Source organism: Ursus maritimus, unplaced genomic scaffold (assembly GCF_017311325.1).
Source record: "Ursus maritimus isolate PB19 unplaced genomic scaffold, ASM1731132v1 scaffold_2, whole genome shotgun sequence".
Taxonomy (NCBI): domain Eukaryota; kingdom Metazoa; phylum Chordata; class Mammalia; order Carnivora; family Ursidae; genus Ursus; species Ursus maritimus.
The window spans coordinates 24328496-24347424 of NW_024424452.1; the positions used below are offsets into that span (position 1 = coordinate 24328496).

Genomic DNA, 18929 nt, shown 5'->3' on the forward strand with positions numbered 1-18929 from the left:
TGCTCCTCCCCACCACTCTGTCTCACTCTCTTTAAAAAAACAAAACAAACCAAAAAACACACGCACACACAAAATTAGATATTATTACACACCCACTAAAATGGCTAAAATTAAAAAGACTGCGTATACTAAGTACAGGTAAGGACATGGAGCAATGGGAACTCTCATACATTTCTAGTAGGAATGCAAGATGGCTTTGTTTTGTTTTGTTTTTTAAAGAGAGAGATGGGGTTCTGAGGACAGTCAGACCTGAGCTTAAAACCCTGGCCCTACCACTTATCACTGTGTGATGTTGGCCAAGTCACTTAGGGTTTCTAAGCCTTGGTTGGTTCGTCTACACATGAGATAATAGTAGCACATACCTGCTTACTTTATAAGATCAGCATGAAGCATAAAGGAGACAGTGCTTGTAAAACGCTTAGTTCGGTGCCTGGCACCTAGCAAGTAACCCAAGATACTTGATTTTGCTACTCTTTTTCTTTTCTTTTTCTTTTTTTTTTTTTAAGATGTATTTATTTATTTTGATGGAGAGAGAGAGGAAGAGAGAGAAAGCGTGCACACAGGAGCACGGGAGGGGTAGAGGTAGAGGGAAAGAATCTCAAGCAGACTCCCCGTTGAGCAGGAAGCCTGATGTGGGGCTCGATCCCAGGATCCTGAGATCATGACCTGAGCCCAAATCAAGACTTGGCCACTTAACCAACTGAGCCACCCAGGCGCCCCTAGATTTTGCTATTCTTAATATTATTATCATTCTTCCTGTTATCGCTGCCTCTGAGCTCGTCACGGGACAGATGAGCTCTGTTTGTAAAGTACCCAGCACTGTTCTTGGCAAGAAGATCCTCAATGCATGTTTGTCAAATGAAAGAGTGAAGAAATGGAGTCACACATCAGTGAAAGGCGTAAGGCCTCTATTTGAGTGGAACTGGCAGAAGGGTTGACAGCAGCCATCCTTGGGAGCATTCCACCACAAATGCTAGCAGTCTAATATCAGAATCCTCAGCTTAAAACCAAGGCCTCTACAATGTTGAGAAGTTCAGGAGTTTTCTTCCATTCAATCACTGGGACTTGTAAAGGTGGCCTTGACCTCCCTAACAGTTTATAAACACTCTCCATCTGTTAGCAAATGCTCAAAACCAATTTCACTACGTAGAATTCACAAATACCTCCAAGATAGCCCGAAGGAAAGGGCTCTTTAGGATTCGATCTTCTGGGTGGGAAGGTAAGGCGAAACGGACTGAAACTATATCCATCGGCCAGCAAACACCAAGAAGATTCCACAAGAAGATAAATCTTTCCATGTGGACTTCCCACTAGAGGAACCTGGGGCAGAGATTGCTTATCAAATCACAAAGATCATGACCAGTCCCTCTGAGGCTATCGAGACATGGCTGTGCACCATCAAGAGGAAAACTGGGGGTAATTTGATGCAGTGCCCCATTTTTAGCATTCCTTTTGCACAATACGATGTCTGACTTTTGCCAGCACAGTCTGCCCACCTGCCAGCAGATATCAGCACTCAGAAGAGAAATTCCAAACGAAGAAAATCTTTTCTGTCCAATACGCAGATGAACTAAAGATACCCAGTGAGACTTTGGCCGATGCTGTCCTTTCAGGCCTGTTTGGGGGATCGTAATTTCCCGTAATACACTTCACTTCTTCACATTATGAGGCTTGGTGCAGAGGCGGTTCACGAAGACCGACGCTAAAATGAATACACTTTACTCAAGTGTACTCTCTGGGGGATTAACGAGCACAGCTGTTGAGTTCAAGGATCCTGGGACAAAAGCACCTCCCCACAAAAGTCTGTGTTTAAACGCCTTCATAAATCCCAGAGAAGGGCTTTGAAAATGGAACAAAAACAGTTTGTTCTTCTTTGTTTTCAAATGCCCTCATTAGAGAGATCATTTAAGGGACTCAGTTCTTCACTAAAATATTTATTATGTACCTAGTATGTGCCAGACAGTGTTCCAGGGGCTGGGGATACGGGATGAACAAGTCAACCAACCTCTATCCTTCTGGAGCTCGCATTCTGGTCAGGGCGACCGGCAATGGACGAACAAATGAATATCCAATACAATGTCAGGTAATTGGTAAGTGACAGGCAGAAAACAAAGCATAGTAAGAGGCTGGAGAATGATGAGTGGGTGCTGTTTTAGAAAGGGTAACGAGGAGAGACATTCAAGAAGAATCCTGAATTGGGGCGGCTGGGTGGCACAGTGGTTAAGCGTCTGCCTTCGGCTCAGGGCGTGATCCCGGCGTTATGGGATCGAGCCCCACATCAGGCTCTTCCGCTATGAGCCTGCTTCTTCCTCTCCCACTCCCCCTGCTTGTGTTCCCTCTCTCACTGGCTGTCTCTATCTCTGTCGAATAAATAAATAAAATCTTAAAAAAAAAAAAAAAAGAAGAATCCTGAATGAAGCAAGAGAAGCTACCACGATTGAGAGTTGCCAAGTATAAAGAACAAACAGCAAGTGCAAAGGCCCTGAGACAGGAGCATGCTTGGTATCTCTGAGGAACTAGAAGGAGGCCACTAGCTGACTTTTTAAAAAGATATCCTGGTGGTGCCTGGCTGGCCCAGGCTAGAGCATGAAACTTTTGATCTCAGGGTTGCTTGAGTTCAAGCCCCATGTTGGGTGTAAAGCTTAAAAAAAAAAAAAAGCCCCATGAAGTAAGATGGAACCAGTAATACTAGTTAAATAATAACAGTAACAACAACAACAGTTAACATTTATTGTGGATTTACTATGTGCCTGGCACTGTGCTGAGGCCAAAATGTGGACTAACCATCTGATTCCACCTTCATAGGTGGGAATCATTAATAGTCCTGTGTTACAAGTAGGAAACTGTCGTTCAGAAGTTAAATAACCCACTCAAAGTCATCAATAACCTGACGTACAGATTCAAACAGATCTGTCTGCTGGTAGAGTCCATATTATTAACAAGTAGCCAAAGGGCATGTTTTACATAGAATAAAATAAGTCTTTCCACTCAGGCACAACTTTCCAGAACAAGAAAGTTAGGGCTAACAATGAGACCTTCAAGTGATCTTTCAAAAACAACTTTTTTTTGGTCATGCCTAACAGCCCGGCCCGGCCAGCTGCCTGAAGTGGACAAAAATTTCTCTTCCTCTAAGTACAGAGCCTCAACTTGGAATTTCTGCTTTCTGCAGAAAAAATATGGGAGGAACTACAAAACTTTGTCTTCTTTGAAGAGCATTTTCATAGTTGCTTGGTTTTTATCTTGGGCTGTTTTTGTCACCCATTTCCTACCTAACCATATAGGTCATCTCTAAATAGAAAGGAATGGTTTTTCAGAGGGGAAAATCAAGTTAAATCAAATCAAACACAGAACACCCATCTCTTGCTTTTTTTTTTTTATTGTGGTAAAATACACTTAACATAAAATTTACCACCTTAACCATTTTTAAGGAAATTTTTTTTAAAGATTTTTTTTTTTAAAGATTTTATTTATTTATTCGACAGAGATAGAGACAGCCAGTTAGAGAGGGAACACAAGCAGGGGGAGTGGGAGAGGAAGAAGCAGGCTCATAGCGGAAGAGCCTGATGTGGGGCTCGATCCCGTAACAGTGGGATCACGCCCTGAGCCGAAGGCAGACGCTTAACCGCTGTGCCACCCAGGCGCCCCCCACCTTAACCATTTTTAAGCGTACGGTACAGTGATATTAAGTCCACTCACATAGTTGTGCAAACATCGCCAGCATCCTTCCCCAGGACTCTTTCCATCTCGTAAAACTGAAGCTGTAATCACTGAACACTGACTCCCCATTTACCCTCTCTCTAGCCCCTGGCAACAACCCTTATACTTTCTGTCTTTATGATTCTTACTATTCTAAGTCCTCATGTAAGTGGACTCATACAGTATTTGTCTTTTTGTGACTGGCTTATTTCATTTAGCCTTATCTACGTTGTAGCATATGACAGATTTCTTTCCTTTTTAAGGCTGAGTAATATTACATTGCATGTATATGTCACATTTTCCTTATCCATTTATGTGTCGATGAACACTTGAGGTGCTTCCATGATTTAAGTAGTGCCAATGCTATGAACACAGGTATACAAATACCTATTTGAGACCCCACTTTCAGTTCTTTTGGAACACACACCACTTTTCATTGAGAATCTTCAGAATGCTCTGAAGAGAGAAATGGCAATATTTCTCCCCTGCCTTTTAAATTGTCGGCTGATCCAATGGGTTTTCTCTAGTGAAGTCTAACACATGTGCTGTGAAAGGCTTTCTTTGTTTGTGAAATCAAACCGCTCTCCAAATGACTTGTGGTCTGTTATTTCTTGTTAATTAACACTGTAACAGGAGGGCTATAGGCAAAATAATCAAATTTCCTTGCAACCTACTATATTATTTGAGCATAAATACCTAGATCTTTTCTAACCACACACATACACACACACACACACACACACACACACACACACACACAGCCTTAAAAAGACTCAGGAATAATAGTCTTATGATGCCAAATTTGAACTAAAGAGGAAAAGGGTAAAAAATTATCATGGTTGAATGTAGGTTTCCAAGTCTCTATTTAGATAATATTTTTATTCTTCTATAAAAACAATATATTCTTTGCAGTTAATTTGAAAAATAGAAAAAAGTGGAGGGCAAAAACGTCACTCCTTATCCTACCTCTGAACAACTACAATATTATTTTATATATTTGTTTCTAGTGGACTATCTACATATCCGTATTTTTAACATAATTATAAATAATCTACATATAAGACATTTTATTCTTTCTTCACCTAATGTACCATGGCAATCTCCATCTTGTTACTATGCTCTGTTTATTATTTTTAGTATTGACATAATAATATTCCATTCAGTAAATGCCCAGTCTTTATTTTATAATTGCTACATTATTGAATATTAATTGTTTTACATTTTACTTAATCTCAAACTTGCTGCAGGCTTTCAGGAAGGAAACTCTGATTCTGGTAGTGCATTTAGATTGTATCACAGAGACGATCTTCACTTATCTGGCCTCTAGCTATCAGAATAGACCAGGAGATACCAAGCCCAGTGGGATTAAAAGAAAGATAAAACAAGTGGCCACTCAGTCACCACCTCCCAGGCTTCTTCTAGCCTCAGAGGTCTGCTGTATTGACAGCAAATGGTACTCCCTAGACAGAGTTGTGCAGTGGACAACCCACACAACTGGACACATTGTTTTACCCATTTATACCCTCCTGCACAGTGTTCATGCAACTCCAACATCCCTAGACATACTTCATGGTCCCAATCTCTTACTTCTTCCTCTCTTCACTCTCCCATCAAGACCTACACCAGGGCACATTTGTCTATATTGCTGGTGCATGTAAATAAGTCTAGAAGCTAGTCTCTAGCCTCTCTAGGGGGTAATATAGCCATTATTGGCAAAACTCTGAAAAAAAGTGCTTACTTTTCGAGCCATCAATTCCACTTCTAGCAATTAACCTTATAAAGAAAATCAGATAAGTGTGCAAGGACATATGAACAAGGATATTTTTCATAATGTATTTTCTATAGGAGTGAAAACTAGAATGTCAAACTCTGGTTAAATAAATTATGTATCATAGAGCCGTTACAATTTGTAAGACAGATCTTGGTATACTGACAAAGAAGGAGATTCTCAATATATCACTAAGGGGAAAAAGCAGGCACAAAACAGTGTTTATCATCACAATTTTGCTATGTAAACAGGAAAAATTCTAGAAGGATAAATACATTAAATTTAAAAAAAAAACTTCTATGTATTATCCTTTTTTACACAATGGAAATGTATTACTTAAAAATAAAAATAATAGGTATGTTTTAGAAAAATTTGCTCCTTGGGGTAGGCTTCCCCTCTCCAGCTATAGGCAAGTCCATATAGGCCACAGTCTTTCCCTGGGACAATGTGGAATGATTTCTCTACACGAGTTGACCCAGATTTTTATTTTGTGCCAATATCCTCCTTCATGTGCAAGTAATCAAGAGTCTAGAACTTTTTGTCTTGAAAATGACCATTGTCAGGACTCTAGATTGTGACAGAAACCCATCTGGAAGAGACTCACTGGCACCGCTGAATCCAGGTGCTCCATGGCCTTCAAGGCTCAGCGCCCCCTGGCTCCCAGCTCTCTTGCCTCTGCAGTCACTTTTCCGTCAGGTTTTTCACTCAGTGGCAAGATGTGTGCGGATAGCCTGGCCTCCCAGCAACCCCCATGCCAAGCAAGCTGCTCTGTCTCAACAACTCCTGTGAGACTCCCAGGATGGTTTCACTGGGTGTGACTGGCCTGATTTAGGTCCCTTGCCCGTCATGAACTAAACCCTGTAGCCAGAGGGATGCAATATTCAAGTGTCTAAGCCGGCACAGACCCACCTCTACAACCAGGGGGAGGGGGGCTGTCCAACTCTAAACCTGTACTCTTTGTTTATAGCAAGCTGTTTCTCCTCAGGGCCACGTCAACCACCCCAGCTCATTGCACAATAGACAAAGGTATAAATGCAGATTCTCATTGTTCTCTGCAGGTGGAAATCGAGATTGCCAGTCTTTTACTTTCTTTCTTTCTTTCTTTCTTTCTTTCTTTCTTTCTTTCTTTCTTTCTTTCTTTCTTTCTTTTCTTTTTTTTTTTTTTTTTTTTTTTTTTTTTTTTTGCAAAGCCACAAAGGGGCTGCTGGAGCAACCTTGCACTGTATTGTTCACCAAATGAATGAAAACAGTCATGATTGATGGGCTTTGTGATTGTCACCTGTCACAGTGCCTGGAGGGGGCATTAATCCTGGGAGGAGGGAAGACTCTATGCCACGCTGGAGTCTAGGCTGAGTTAGACAGAATAAAATAAAACAAATGGGCAGAAGGCATAAAACACCCGAAGCTTATTTAGACAGAATCAATATTCAGTGGATTTATCTGGTCTCTGCCTCCTAAATCATTAAAGAAATTTCAATCCTTATGGCCCATGGGAACCTCATTTGAACTTCATAGGAGAGCAGAGTTTTCTCTACTCATGGTCACCTGTAACATCCAGCATTTCAGCAGCAGAAGAGCACCATTGATGTGGTAATGCAGCTTATCACCAATCACACTTAAGAAAGGAAAGTGTTCAGAGGACCAGCTTCATTCACAATATCCAAACAGCTTTAAAAAAAAAAAAAGTTCAGTTTTGCATGTTGAAACAATCTGGCTTTCTAACTGTTAACCTAGTATTTTGGAAAGAAGGAACGAGAGCATGTCTACTTTTACAGATGTGTTTAACATCTAGTAATAACTACCAGAACCTATTTATAAGGCTAATTATAAAGTCACAGCTACCAAGAATGGTTCACCACACATAGCTGTTCATACCACGTGACATTTCTTTTAATGTGGTCGGTTAAAATATATTTTTATGAGATGTCCAGCTAGTTTTATGTTAACAAGTGAGGATGTCAGCTTTCTGGATTTTAAAACTTCCTGTCAAGAATATTATTATTATTCAGTCTTCTTCCTCCTTTTTAGGAAGGAAGTTCTGACACATGCGACAATTATGTGAAGTAATAAGCCAGTCACAAAAGGACAAATACTGTATGATTCCGCTTGTATGAGGTATCTAGGTAGTCAAACCATAGAGACAGAACATAAAAGGGTGGCTGCCAGGGGCTGTGGGAAGGAGGGCATAGGGAGGAGTTATTGTTTGGTGGGGACAGAGTTTCAGTTTAGAAAGATGAAAAGAAAGTTCTAGAAATCGATGGTGATGATGGCTGCACAACAGTGTGAATGTGCTTAATGCCACTGAACTAAACAACTAAAAAACGGTTTAAATGGTAAATTTCATGGTATGCATAGTTTACCATACAAAACAATTTTGTGGGGGGCTATATTTTTCCCTCACAGTGTTTAAGAAAGTTCAAGTAAAGGTTTTCATTAATTGCAAACCCTTCATGGTAAGTGCAATAAAACTACACGGGAGTGTGTAAGGAGAGGGAGTCTGTGCGAGTGCTGCCTGTGACAGAACACTTCGTGAATTCTTGAAAATCCCCTTTTCTGGTCTTAGGATGTTCGTTGTTTAAAAATCAGGTCAAAAATCAAGACCTTGTGTCAGAAGAACACATGGTTAAAACGTATGAAATGGCTTGCTTTGTATTTTTTCCCATTATTCATTTGTTTGTTTGCTTACACAGAATTTACATAACATAAAAAGCACCCTTTTTAAAGTTTACAATTCAATGGTTTTTATTCACAGTTGTACCACCATCTCCATCACCTAATTCCAGAACATTTCCATCACCCAAAACAATGCCACTGTTAGCAGTCACTCCTCGTTCCTCTCTTCTTCCAGTCCCTGACCACCACTAACCTGGTTTCCGTCTAGGGATTTACCTATTCTGGACATTTATTTAAATGGAATATGTGGCCTTTTATGTCTGGTTCCTTCTACTTAGCATAATGTGTTCAAGGTTCATCCGTTTCATAGCATGTATCAGTACTTCATTCTTCATTCCTTTCTATGGCTGACTAACGTTCCATCATCTGGATGTACCACTTTTTACATATCCATTCATCAGTTGGTGGACATTTTGATTGTTTCCCACATTCTGGCTGTTGTGAGTAATGCTTCCACGAACATTCACGTACAAGTGTTTGTATGGAGAGATGCTTTCAATTACCTTAAATATATACCTAGGAGTAGGATTGCTGAGTCATGGAGCAGTGACTCAATGCTTAGATTTTTGACGAACTGCCAAACTGCTTTCCAAAGTGGCTGCACCATTTCCCATTCTCGCCAGCAGTGTGCGAGCCCTTCCAAGATCTCTACATTCTCGCCAACACTGTTATTGCCTTTTGGATTCTAGCCATGCTGGTGGGTGTGAAGTGGCATCTCACTGTGGTTTTGTTTTGCATTTCCTACATCTTTTCATGTGCCTCTTGGCCATTTGCATATATTCTTTGAAGAAGTGTCTATTCGAATCCCTTGCCAGTTTTGTAATTGGGTTATTTGTCGGGTTGTGAGAATTCTTTATATATTCGGGATATTAGACCCTTGTCTGATATATGATTTGCAAATATTTTCTTCCATTCTGTGGATTGTCTTTTTGTTGACTTGATGGTATTCTTAAGAACCAAAAGTTTGGGTGTTTCTGTTGTTGTTGTTTAGATTTTATTTATTTGAGAGAGAGAGTGCAGGCGAGCACAAGCGGGCGGCAGGGGCGCGCAGGGCCCGAGGGAGAGGAAGAAGCAGACTCCCTGCTGAGGAGGGAGCCAGATGTGGGGTTTCATCCCAGGACCCTGAGATCATGATCTGAGCCGAAAGCAGAGGCTTAACCGACTGAACCACCCAGGCACACCAAGAGCCAAAACGTTTTAATTTTGATGAAGTCTGATGTATTTTTCTTCTCTTGTTGCTTGTGCTTTTTGTTGTGGAAACTGTTGTTTAATCCAAAGTCATGAAAATTTACACCTATATCTTCTTTTCAGACTTCTATAGTTATAGCATTTTCATTTAGGTCTTTGATTAATTTTGGATGAATTTTTGTATATTGTATGAGGTAGGGGTCCAACTTTATTCTTCTGCATGTGGATACTCAGGTGTTGCAGCACTATGTGTTGAAAAGACTATTCTTTCCCCATCGAATGGTCTTGGCACTCTTGTTAAGAATCAATTGACCAGGGGCGCCTGGGTGGCGCAGTCGTTAGGCGTCTGCCTCTGGCTCAGGGCGTGATCCTGGCGTTCTGGGATCGAGCCCCACGTCGGGCTCTTCCGCTGGGAGCCCGCTTCGTGGATACTCAGGTGTTGCAGCACTATGTGTTGAAAAGACTATTCTTTCCCCATCGAATGGTCTTGGCACTCTTGTTAAGAATCAATTGACCATAAATGTAAGGGTTTATTTCTGGACTCTCAATTCTATTCCATTGATCTATGCCTGTCCCTATGCCACTAGCACTTGATTACTATACCTTTATAGTAAGTTTTGCAATAGAGAAGTATGAGTCGTCCAATTTTGTTCTTTTTCAAGGCTGTTTTGACTATTTGGGGTCCCTTACATTTTCATATGAATTTTAGGATCCGCTTGTCAATACCTTTTCTTTTTAAAAGATTTTATTTATTTGAGAGAGAGAGAGAGAACGAGCAGGGGCAGAGGGAGGGGGAGAGCAGACTCCCTGCTGAGCAGGGAGCCCAAAGCCTGGCTCGATCCCAGGACCCTGAGATCACGACTGAGCCGAAATCAAAAGCTGGCCGCTTAACTGAGTCACCCAGGTGCCCCTATACAGCACGTGTTTTAATAAAAAATGGTATTATATATACATATATATGTATATATATACATATGCTATTTCTTCATCAGATACCATCTTGTCCCCAACTGATATTCTAGCGTCCCATCTTTCTTTTAAGGCTGAGATCAAGTCCCTCCTTTTTTGTGGAAGCTTCTGAGGTCATCCCACATATCAGACATCCTTCCTTCTAGCAACAACTTAGGCTCTTCCCCCCGTCTCTACTTGGCACCCTTTGGTTATATATATAGCACAGGAGAAATTTGGATTTGAACAACCCTAACTCTCACACAGTATACACTTAGCCCTATACAGATCTTTTGTACCATAAGGAACATTTCTAGCTATTGCGTGATGACAGTATTATAACCAGTTAAATTTTGAGCCATTTTGATATCTTTTTATATGGCAGTGTTTGTTGGTGCGATGAGCTGAATTCAGCTGTTTTACAGACTACAGACTCCCTCTGTCCCCCCGCCCCAACTTACAGTGATTACACTTTATACAATGGTTTGAAAGTCATATGCCTTAAGTAGAAACTGTACTTTAAATTTTGAATTTTGATCATTTCCTGGGTGAGCGATATGCTGTCCAATACTCTCATGATCCGGGGCAGTGGCAGTGAGCTGTAGCGCCCAGTCAACCAGCTGATCACCAGGGTCAAAACCAATACACTGATGACCATTCTGTACCCATTCAACTATTCTATTTTTCACTTTCGGTGTAGTATTCAATAAGTTCCATGAGCTATTCAACACTTTATTATAAAATAGACTTTATAGGGGATGATTCTGCCCAACGCAAAACGTAAATGTTTTGAGCATGTTTGTAGCCTAAGCTAAACTACGATGTCCAGTGGGTTAGGTGTATTAAATGCATTTTCAACTCACAATATTTCCACTTACAATGGATTTATAAGGATGTAAGCCCATGATAAGTAGAGAAAGATGTCTCTGTTTTTCATGCTGTGCCTGTAACACAGGCCCCTGTGTGTGAAAGTCTTATTGCATGGGAGAATCCGGGACAGAACATCCTCTTTTCCTGTTAACATACTGGTTATATTCCAGGTTTCTGAGTATGATTTGGTTTGAAGAAAGGGCTTTGCTGTTTCCAAGAAAGGAAATTTTGAAAATCACTATTTTATTGCATTTTGCTCTTAACGGTTTCGTTACAAGGATCAGAAAATGGGAAAGTAAAACGGCTAATTCTAGTGTAATAAGTGTAAGTCTTACAAATGAAATACGCTGACGACAAAGGCAGAGCTTAGAAAGCACGTGGAAGCCAGAAATTTTTCACCAAAGGTTGGGCATCCCTGAACTAAAACTAACTTGCTGATATTCGATTATGAAGGAAAAAGACCACGTGTATAAAATATGTATGAAATGCTGAAAACCTATGACATCAAAAGTTATATCCAAATCGTGGCGTATAATAGAGGGTTTTATAACTGGTTTTTAACTCTTTGGGAACAAACTGCTCCTTATAATGTGCAAGTCTATTATTTAACCTCCATGCCAGACTTCGACCCAGGTGTTCAGGAATGTGCCATGTACAAAAGGAGGGGAATGACTGGACGATATTGCCTGAGACAGTCGTAAGCTCCTTGTAATAAAGGACAGTCCCACTTAATGGTCATTTAACAAATATTTTGCTTGTTGATTTATTAATTGTATCTCGTTAGAAGAAATCTAACTTCTTCATGGAGACTTGTTTGCTGATGTGTTCCCCTCAGCCTACGTCTCCTGTAGTAACTCTGAGGAGTGCATCAACATGCATCTTTGGCCTCCACGTAAATCCACTGAGACCTTTCCTGTGGTGATTTATCACCCCTGAAATCCAATCTAAACTCATTCCACTGATGTTTAACACTCCAACTTGAGTGGAGACATGCTTCTACTTAGAATGGGAGCTTCATGTTTACCTGGAAGCTTCTCGATGTTGATACTCTGCCAACAAATTGAAGAGGATGTACGCTTTTTAGCACGAGACACATGCCACTCTCATATGTATTTGGTAAGAATTTTTCAAAGTACATCCTTCCTGAAGGGCCACATGACAATACGGATCAGGAACTTTAGAAAGGAACTCACCTTTTGACCTAGAAATTCCGCCTCTAGAATTTGTCCTACATGAACAACCAGAAAATGTGCAAAGATGCCTGCACAAAGATATCTATTACAGCATTTATTATAATAATGATAAACTGGGAATAACTAATGGCTAGAAAAGACAGGTTTCAAAAGAAAAGGTTCCTTCTAACATATGATATGTGTTTATATATTATTCCGTCTTTTAAGATTTTTTAAGCTTTATTTTATTTTATTTTTTTCATTTGCATTCCCATGTAGTTCAATATAAGTTTTAGGTGTACAATATAGCCATTTGATGGTTCCACATATGACTCAGTGCTCACCAACGTAAGTGTACTCTTATCCCCTTCAACTGTTTTGCCCATCCCCTACCCTATCCATTAAGATTTTTAAGGTTTGGAAATTTTTATACCAAACTGCCAACAACGATTATTTTGGGGTAATAATTTCAGTGACTCAAAAATTTGTATTTGCTCTGTAATTTTCTATTTTTTTTTCCTAAAATGAACACGGTATTGCTCTTTGCATGGATATGATATTATTTTTTAGGTAATACAGGCCAGTCAACCCAACATTAAGAGGAAGGTATTTTTAATAACCACTGCAACATAAGTTTTGGTAAAAATTCTAAATCACTCTTTGAGATGTATTTTACAGAGAATCCTATTTCTGAGCTTTGGATGTTAGCTATAGTACCCTCTATTTCAAATTCATCTAACAGTTTTCCCATGGGCCCTCCACATCACAAAAATTCCCCATCAGGCAAAATGCCATAATTGCACATGACTCTTACCAGATAGGCTCTCCAGAAGGATTGAATGCGCAGTGCTGCCTCTTCTTCTGTCAGCAGGAGGGAAAGTGGGATCGGAGGCCGGGGGCTGAAAAGCAATAAAATGGTCTTACGCCCATGAGAATCCATCCTTCAGCCTCGTCAAGCCCTTTGACAAGATAATGGCCTCTCTGATTAACTGCCTCGTCCATTTCCATTCTTAGAAAGCAACAATGCCATTTTTGATAGAAGAGTTAGGATTTAGTGTGTTTTATTTTAAAAATCCTAGATGGATTCATTTTGTTTTGTTTTTAACCAGCATAATCTTAAATCACTGTTAGCCTGTCCTGCTTTGAAAGGCTCACTCAGGCTGCGAAAGCTGCATGCGAGTCCTAAAGGTGGGACATCCATAAGATTCTGTAGACATAAAACCAAAGACAAAGCAGGGGGGACTTTTAAATACTGCATTATGACTGAGACATAATAAAGGATTCTTTTTCTACCTTTCTACTGAAGGGAAATTAAGTAGTTCATCTCTTTCCTGAAGGCAAATATATTGGAATTTATCTCTGATAAATTGTGTGCGCATTCCAGTTTAATGTGGCTTGAATTCAGGCACATTTTTAAGTTAAGTTCTGCTACTACATCTTAATAGACAATAAAATATCTCAAGTGCTGGGTCAGTTGACATTGTTTGCTCTTGTGGGAATTTTCAGATTGTGATGGGATGTTTGATCAGAGATACCACATTTAAAAATCATGGTGAAATGCTCTTTTTTTTCCCCCTAAAGTTGCATAGAAACACTAACTCCTGACAAGATCTTATAAGTATGATTTAATTTTGTTTCCTCACATTTCTCTAAAGCACGGCTACCTCTGAAAAGCCAAGTTAAGCCTTTTTAGATATAGTACAAAGAAATAAACCTCAGAAAGGATGTGGGGCACGTGGAGGCTGCTCCCAGGGCAGGATCCCCAGAAAGGCAAAGTGAGGGGTTCCTAAGTTCCCTGGCCTCAGAGTTCTCCCTAACAACAGCCATCATTTTGAGTTTATAGTAACTCCCATCGTACAGAGAAGTTGACTAACCTACCCAAGGTCACACAGCTTGTAGGTGGCCTGGTTGGGATCTGAGCCCAGCCCCATCAGATCCCAAGGCTTAGGCTTCTCTCTCAATGCTCTGCTGACACCAGACTTTTCACTGGGCAAACACTCGCAGACGCCAAGCATGGCACAGACTGCAAAGCTAAGTGGCAACATTACATGATTCTCCAGGACGTGTGGTTTTATTTCCCTCTAAACTCTGATTTTAAACAACAACAACAACAACAACCCACCCTTGATACAGCACATTTGTTTGAATGAATGAATGTGCTTTCGAATTATTCCAGAATCAAAGAAATCAAAGCCCAGAAGAATCTTGGGGTTACTGAGATCATTTCAAGGGAGTGCGGTGTTGTTCCCAGGTTCTGGGTCTTGGGCTGGGCAGGTCCCTTCGAAGAGACCAAGTAAAGATGATTCTTCTATTTCTTTGGAGAGATAATTACACCCTCAAAATGACAGCATTGTTAGAAACCTTTCCCTAATGTTCTGTTTCCATTTTTATTTGCATGATGTGGTGGCTTTTTAAAAATTTTGTTTGGTTCTCTTTTTGTTTTCACTTCTTCTTGCGTAATACCTGGCTCTCTGGGCTGCAGTGGAGCATTCACATTTTGCCAGAGGCCTGCTTTCCACACTAAATGTCTGTACTCATCCATTGTCCTTATTCTTGGAATCTCAGTTGTGTGACACAAACGAATCACATCTCTGAAGTAATTCTCCTTCACTAGTTAAAAATCAATGGCTTCTGGAGAGAACTTGGTGTTTCTAAGGAGACCTTGGTGTGCTGGCAATGGATTTACGAGACTAACATTATCGTACATTAATACTAGCTGATGTTTACTAAGAGCTTTCTGGACTCCCCTCCTATAAGCATTGCTTGCTCGTTGTGTTCCAGCCATGCTGGCCCTTTTCAGTTCTTCAAAAGTGCCCTCCCACCCCAGGGCCTTTGCAGAGGGGCTTTCCTCTGCCTCCAATATCCCCCTTCCCCAGCCAGGGGCACTGTGTACAGCTGTGCAGGTTGGTGCTCAAAGACACTCAGCCGGTGGGCCAGAGGGCACTGAAACCCAGCCCATGCTCTTCCAGCTAAGCCATGCTCAGGGTGTGGGGCTCATCTGCCCTCCGGTAGGGGCTCAAGGTTGGGGGTGAGGGGACTGACACTTCTTCCTTCTGGTTCACTCTTACTCTTTTTTCCGATTACGGAAAGGTGTTCTTTGATTAGGTTAGGACCCAGTGGAGCTCTGTGTAATTTTCCTTCCTAGTCCTTGGCCCAATTCGGAGATGTAACTCTGTGTAGTTATCTAATGAATACCCCAATCCTCAACCGGACTGAAGGCTCCTCGAGGGCAGAGACCGGCCTGTGTTTGTTCCTCTTGGTAGTCCCAACGCTTAGGAATTATTCCAGAATCAAAGACATCAAAGCCAGCGAGAACCTTAGAGGTAGGGACACCATTTCTAGTGGGTACGTGGTAAATGTTTGTGGAATGAGCCTCTCTGCCTGGCACAGTGTCCTAAGCACTTTCCATACATTATTTCATTAAATCCTCACAATTTGAGTAACGAGTGATTGTTATCCTTCTTTTAGAATGAAGAAACTGAGGCACAGAGGTGTGAAGTGACTCATTCAAGGTCACTGACCATATCCTGCTGAGAATCTTTTGGCCCAGGAAGCACAGGGAGTGGCCTAAGGAGAAGAGAAGGCAGCTCACAAGGTCACTGATGTGGAATTCAGGGTCTCGCAGCTGTGCGTGTTTAATAGAAGAAAACACAGTCATTTGCTTAGAAGAAAAAACTGGGGGGGGGGGGAGGCGTAATCATAGAAAATGCCCTCTTCATTAATTCTTACAGTAATAACTTGGCAGGTATTCATTTGTCTGACGTTCCACAGGGAAATCTGATGTCAGGACAGCAGAACAAATGGAGTTTGTCACTTGTATCTGAGGGGAGATTTGATGGCGCCTTTCTGTTCTGCTGCAATTTTCCTGCCTTAAGTATATTTTTTTCTACTGATGTCATGAAATCCTCAAAGTAACAGTATTCCTGTTTTGGAATAGCAGTAGGAAAGGAGAACTGCAAATCTTGGGACAACAGGCTGGGCCAGCCCAACAAAGGCCTTTCACCAGTAATGAAACCCCGACTGGCTTTGCATCACAATGAATCTCCAAAAAGCAAAATGAGATTTCTAATAGGCCTTTAAGCAGTAATATGAGGCCACCTTTAGTGACATCCCTGTTTTCATGGCTAAATAATGGGGCACTGTCTCGTTCCCAAACCAAGAGTAAGTATGAGAGAGCCAGTGTAAATCAGGCCAAATGAAAAGGACTTAATCTTCCAAGAGTAGTCCCTGGGAATTATCAATCATTTCAGCAGGCCAGCTTGAAGGGATAGAAGCCACGTAAGGTCCTTTTCTCTTTTTTGGAATCAGTGCAACTGGCTTCAGGTCAAATAAAAATAGAGATGGAGTAGAGGCAACCACTCATCATTGGGGAACTCAGGAGGGGGACAAGGTGCCATGTCAATCAAAGGAGAAGGTAGCAGCAGAGGCTCCTGCCTCAAGGGAGTCCCCAGAGCAGACGGGTTTGCATGTTTCAACAGGCAAAACAGTACCACTGAGTGTGTTTCCAAGACCTGTCTTACTGGTGATGCTCATTTGTCATGTCCTTATCCTTTATCCGTTTTTTTTTTTTAAGATTTATTTATTTATTTATTTTTAGAAAGAGAGAGCATGAGTGGGAGTGGAAGAGGGAGAGGGAGAGGGAAAGAGAGAATCTCAAGCAGGCTGACTCAGGGCTTCATCTCACAAACCTGAGATCACGACCTGAGTGGAAGTCAAGAGTCCGACGCTCAACCAACTGCACCACCCACGTGCCCCACTTTTCTTTTTTTCTTAAATGTGAATAAAATATTTGAATCATAAGAATTGATGCTATAATTCTGAGAATTTATTTTTCTGATTCTGTGTGTATGCATAAACCCACAATTGCTTCCTCCTTTTTGGGTGCAAAGTAAAAGATTTGTAGGACCTAAAGAAGCTGCAGCATGCTTTCAAAATACACAAGGAAATCTGAGAAGTTAGTCTTTATGAATTTCTGCATCCAGTTCTAAAACAAGAGGGACCATCCCCAAATGGCATTTAAACAGAATAAAGCAGAAAGGAGAAAAGCTCGCTTTATATTGAAAACTGAATCTTGGAATTCAAATTCTATCTGCTTTTCATTAGGTAAGAGATTAAGTTGTTTTCTTGAAACATGAGAGCACAATCCTGATGCAAAGCCATTTACAAAATGACACAGGCCCTAAATCAACCATCATTTATAAAGCCTTTCAAGGGCCTAGTATTTGATAACATCTACCCATCATAAACAGCAAAAGAGATTATCCAGTCCCTGCCCTCGGCCTTAAATGGTTTCCCAAACATTCTGGTAGAGGCATCAGTCTTGAGTAATAAACTTCAGATATTTGGAAGAAGTATAATAGAGATTATCTGGAATGGGGCATCCAGATATACAGTGACCAGACATTAGGACAGAATCTCATAGGACTCTTTTCTATGATGTGAGGAACAGCTCTGAAAACCAGAAAGGGAGAGCCAGCTACATTACTCTCCAGCAGCCTTAAAGTGTGTTTAGAAACCATGGTTACTAGGATGTGATCTGGCTTTCGCCCCCTCACTAACTCTACCCTGGGAGACCGACAAGCAGTTATTACCCCAGCATCAGCTGAATCACCCTCCTAAGTTAAACACAGAATTGACTCCCATTTTACCAGCCCCATCATCGGAATTGGCATATAGGTCTGGTCATCAGAGCTCACCTAATGATTTGAGAAGGCCACGTGCCCACCCTGCAGATAGAACTATCTTGAAAATCAGGGTTGTGATACTTGATGCGTTTTGATAAACATGCCCAGAGTGCTGTGTTATTGAGCCTCTTTTTAATGGATTACATGTTTTCTCCAATGTGACTAAAGGAAAACCTGAAGGAGACCTGCCTCCTTCCCAATCTCCCTCCTCCTGCTCCAGAACCTGAACCTGGGCAGGGGTGGGTATATGGGAAGGGCAAACCACCTCCCTCTTCACGGCTTCCAAATCTCTTGAAGGGGATCTTAACTGGCTTTGTGTCATGGATCCCTTTTTACGCTGGCAGTTTGGATTTCTTCTCTAAATAATATTTAATAAAATATGAAAGTAAATATTTCAAAGCAAACCAATTATATTGCAATATAGTTTTCAAAGTATTTTTAAAAACCCAGTTGGTGATATAATAATATATGTGCTTCCAGAATATGCAGTAAGTAAGAAGAGCTAATGGCAGGTCAATTAGCTACTGTTATTTGGAAGAAGTAACAAGAGTAAATGATATTTCAGGATCACTGCAACAACTAGATTGGGATGTGAAAAAATCTGATTGCTGTTAGTGATGAAGACACTGGTACTGTGGACACTCCTGAGGTTTGTTGCCCACGTTCATGATTAAAAGTGAGGCTAAATCTCAGTTAGAGGCTAATGAAAATAGCCTTCAAAGCTCAGGGACCCCTGAATCATTGACAATTGTGGCTGGAGCTAGGGAAAGAGGAGGAAGATGAGGTTTACATCTAGGATGAGGTTGAGGACTAAAGATTTAAAACTAAATGGGATGAATCCAGTGAAATAAGACCGTCTAAAAACAGAGAATGACAAGGAACTTATGGAATTTGTCCAAAAAGTTATTTAAAGGGCTGCCTCCCAGATGG

General features: G+C 40.9%; 1 protein-coding gene across 2 annotated transcripts in view; it reads right to left on the reverse strand.

Moving 5' to 3' along the window:
• IQCK (IQ motif containing K) overlaps positions 1–18929 on the reverse strand; it is a 119658-nt gene that overhangs the window by 52124 nt on the left and 48605 nt on the right. For both annotated transcript variants that reach the window (XM_040635261.1, XM_008696959.2), the window contains one exon: positions 13130–13214. In XM_040635261.1, coding sequence (XP_040491195.1) covers positions 13130–13214 — 85 coding nt within the window. The remainder of the gene's footprint in view (positions 1–13129; positions 13215–18929) is intronic.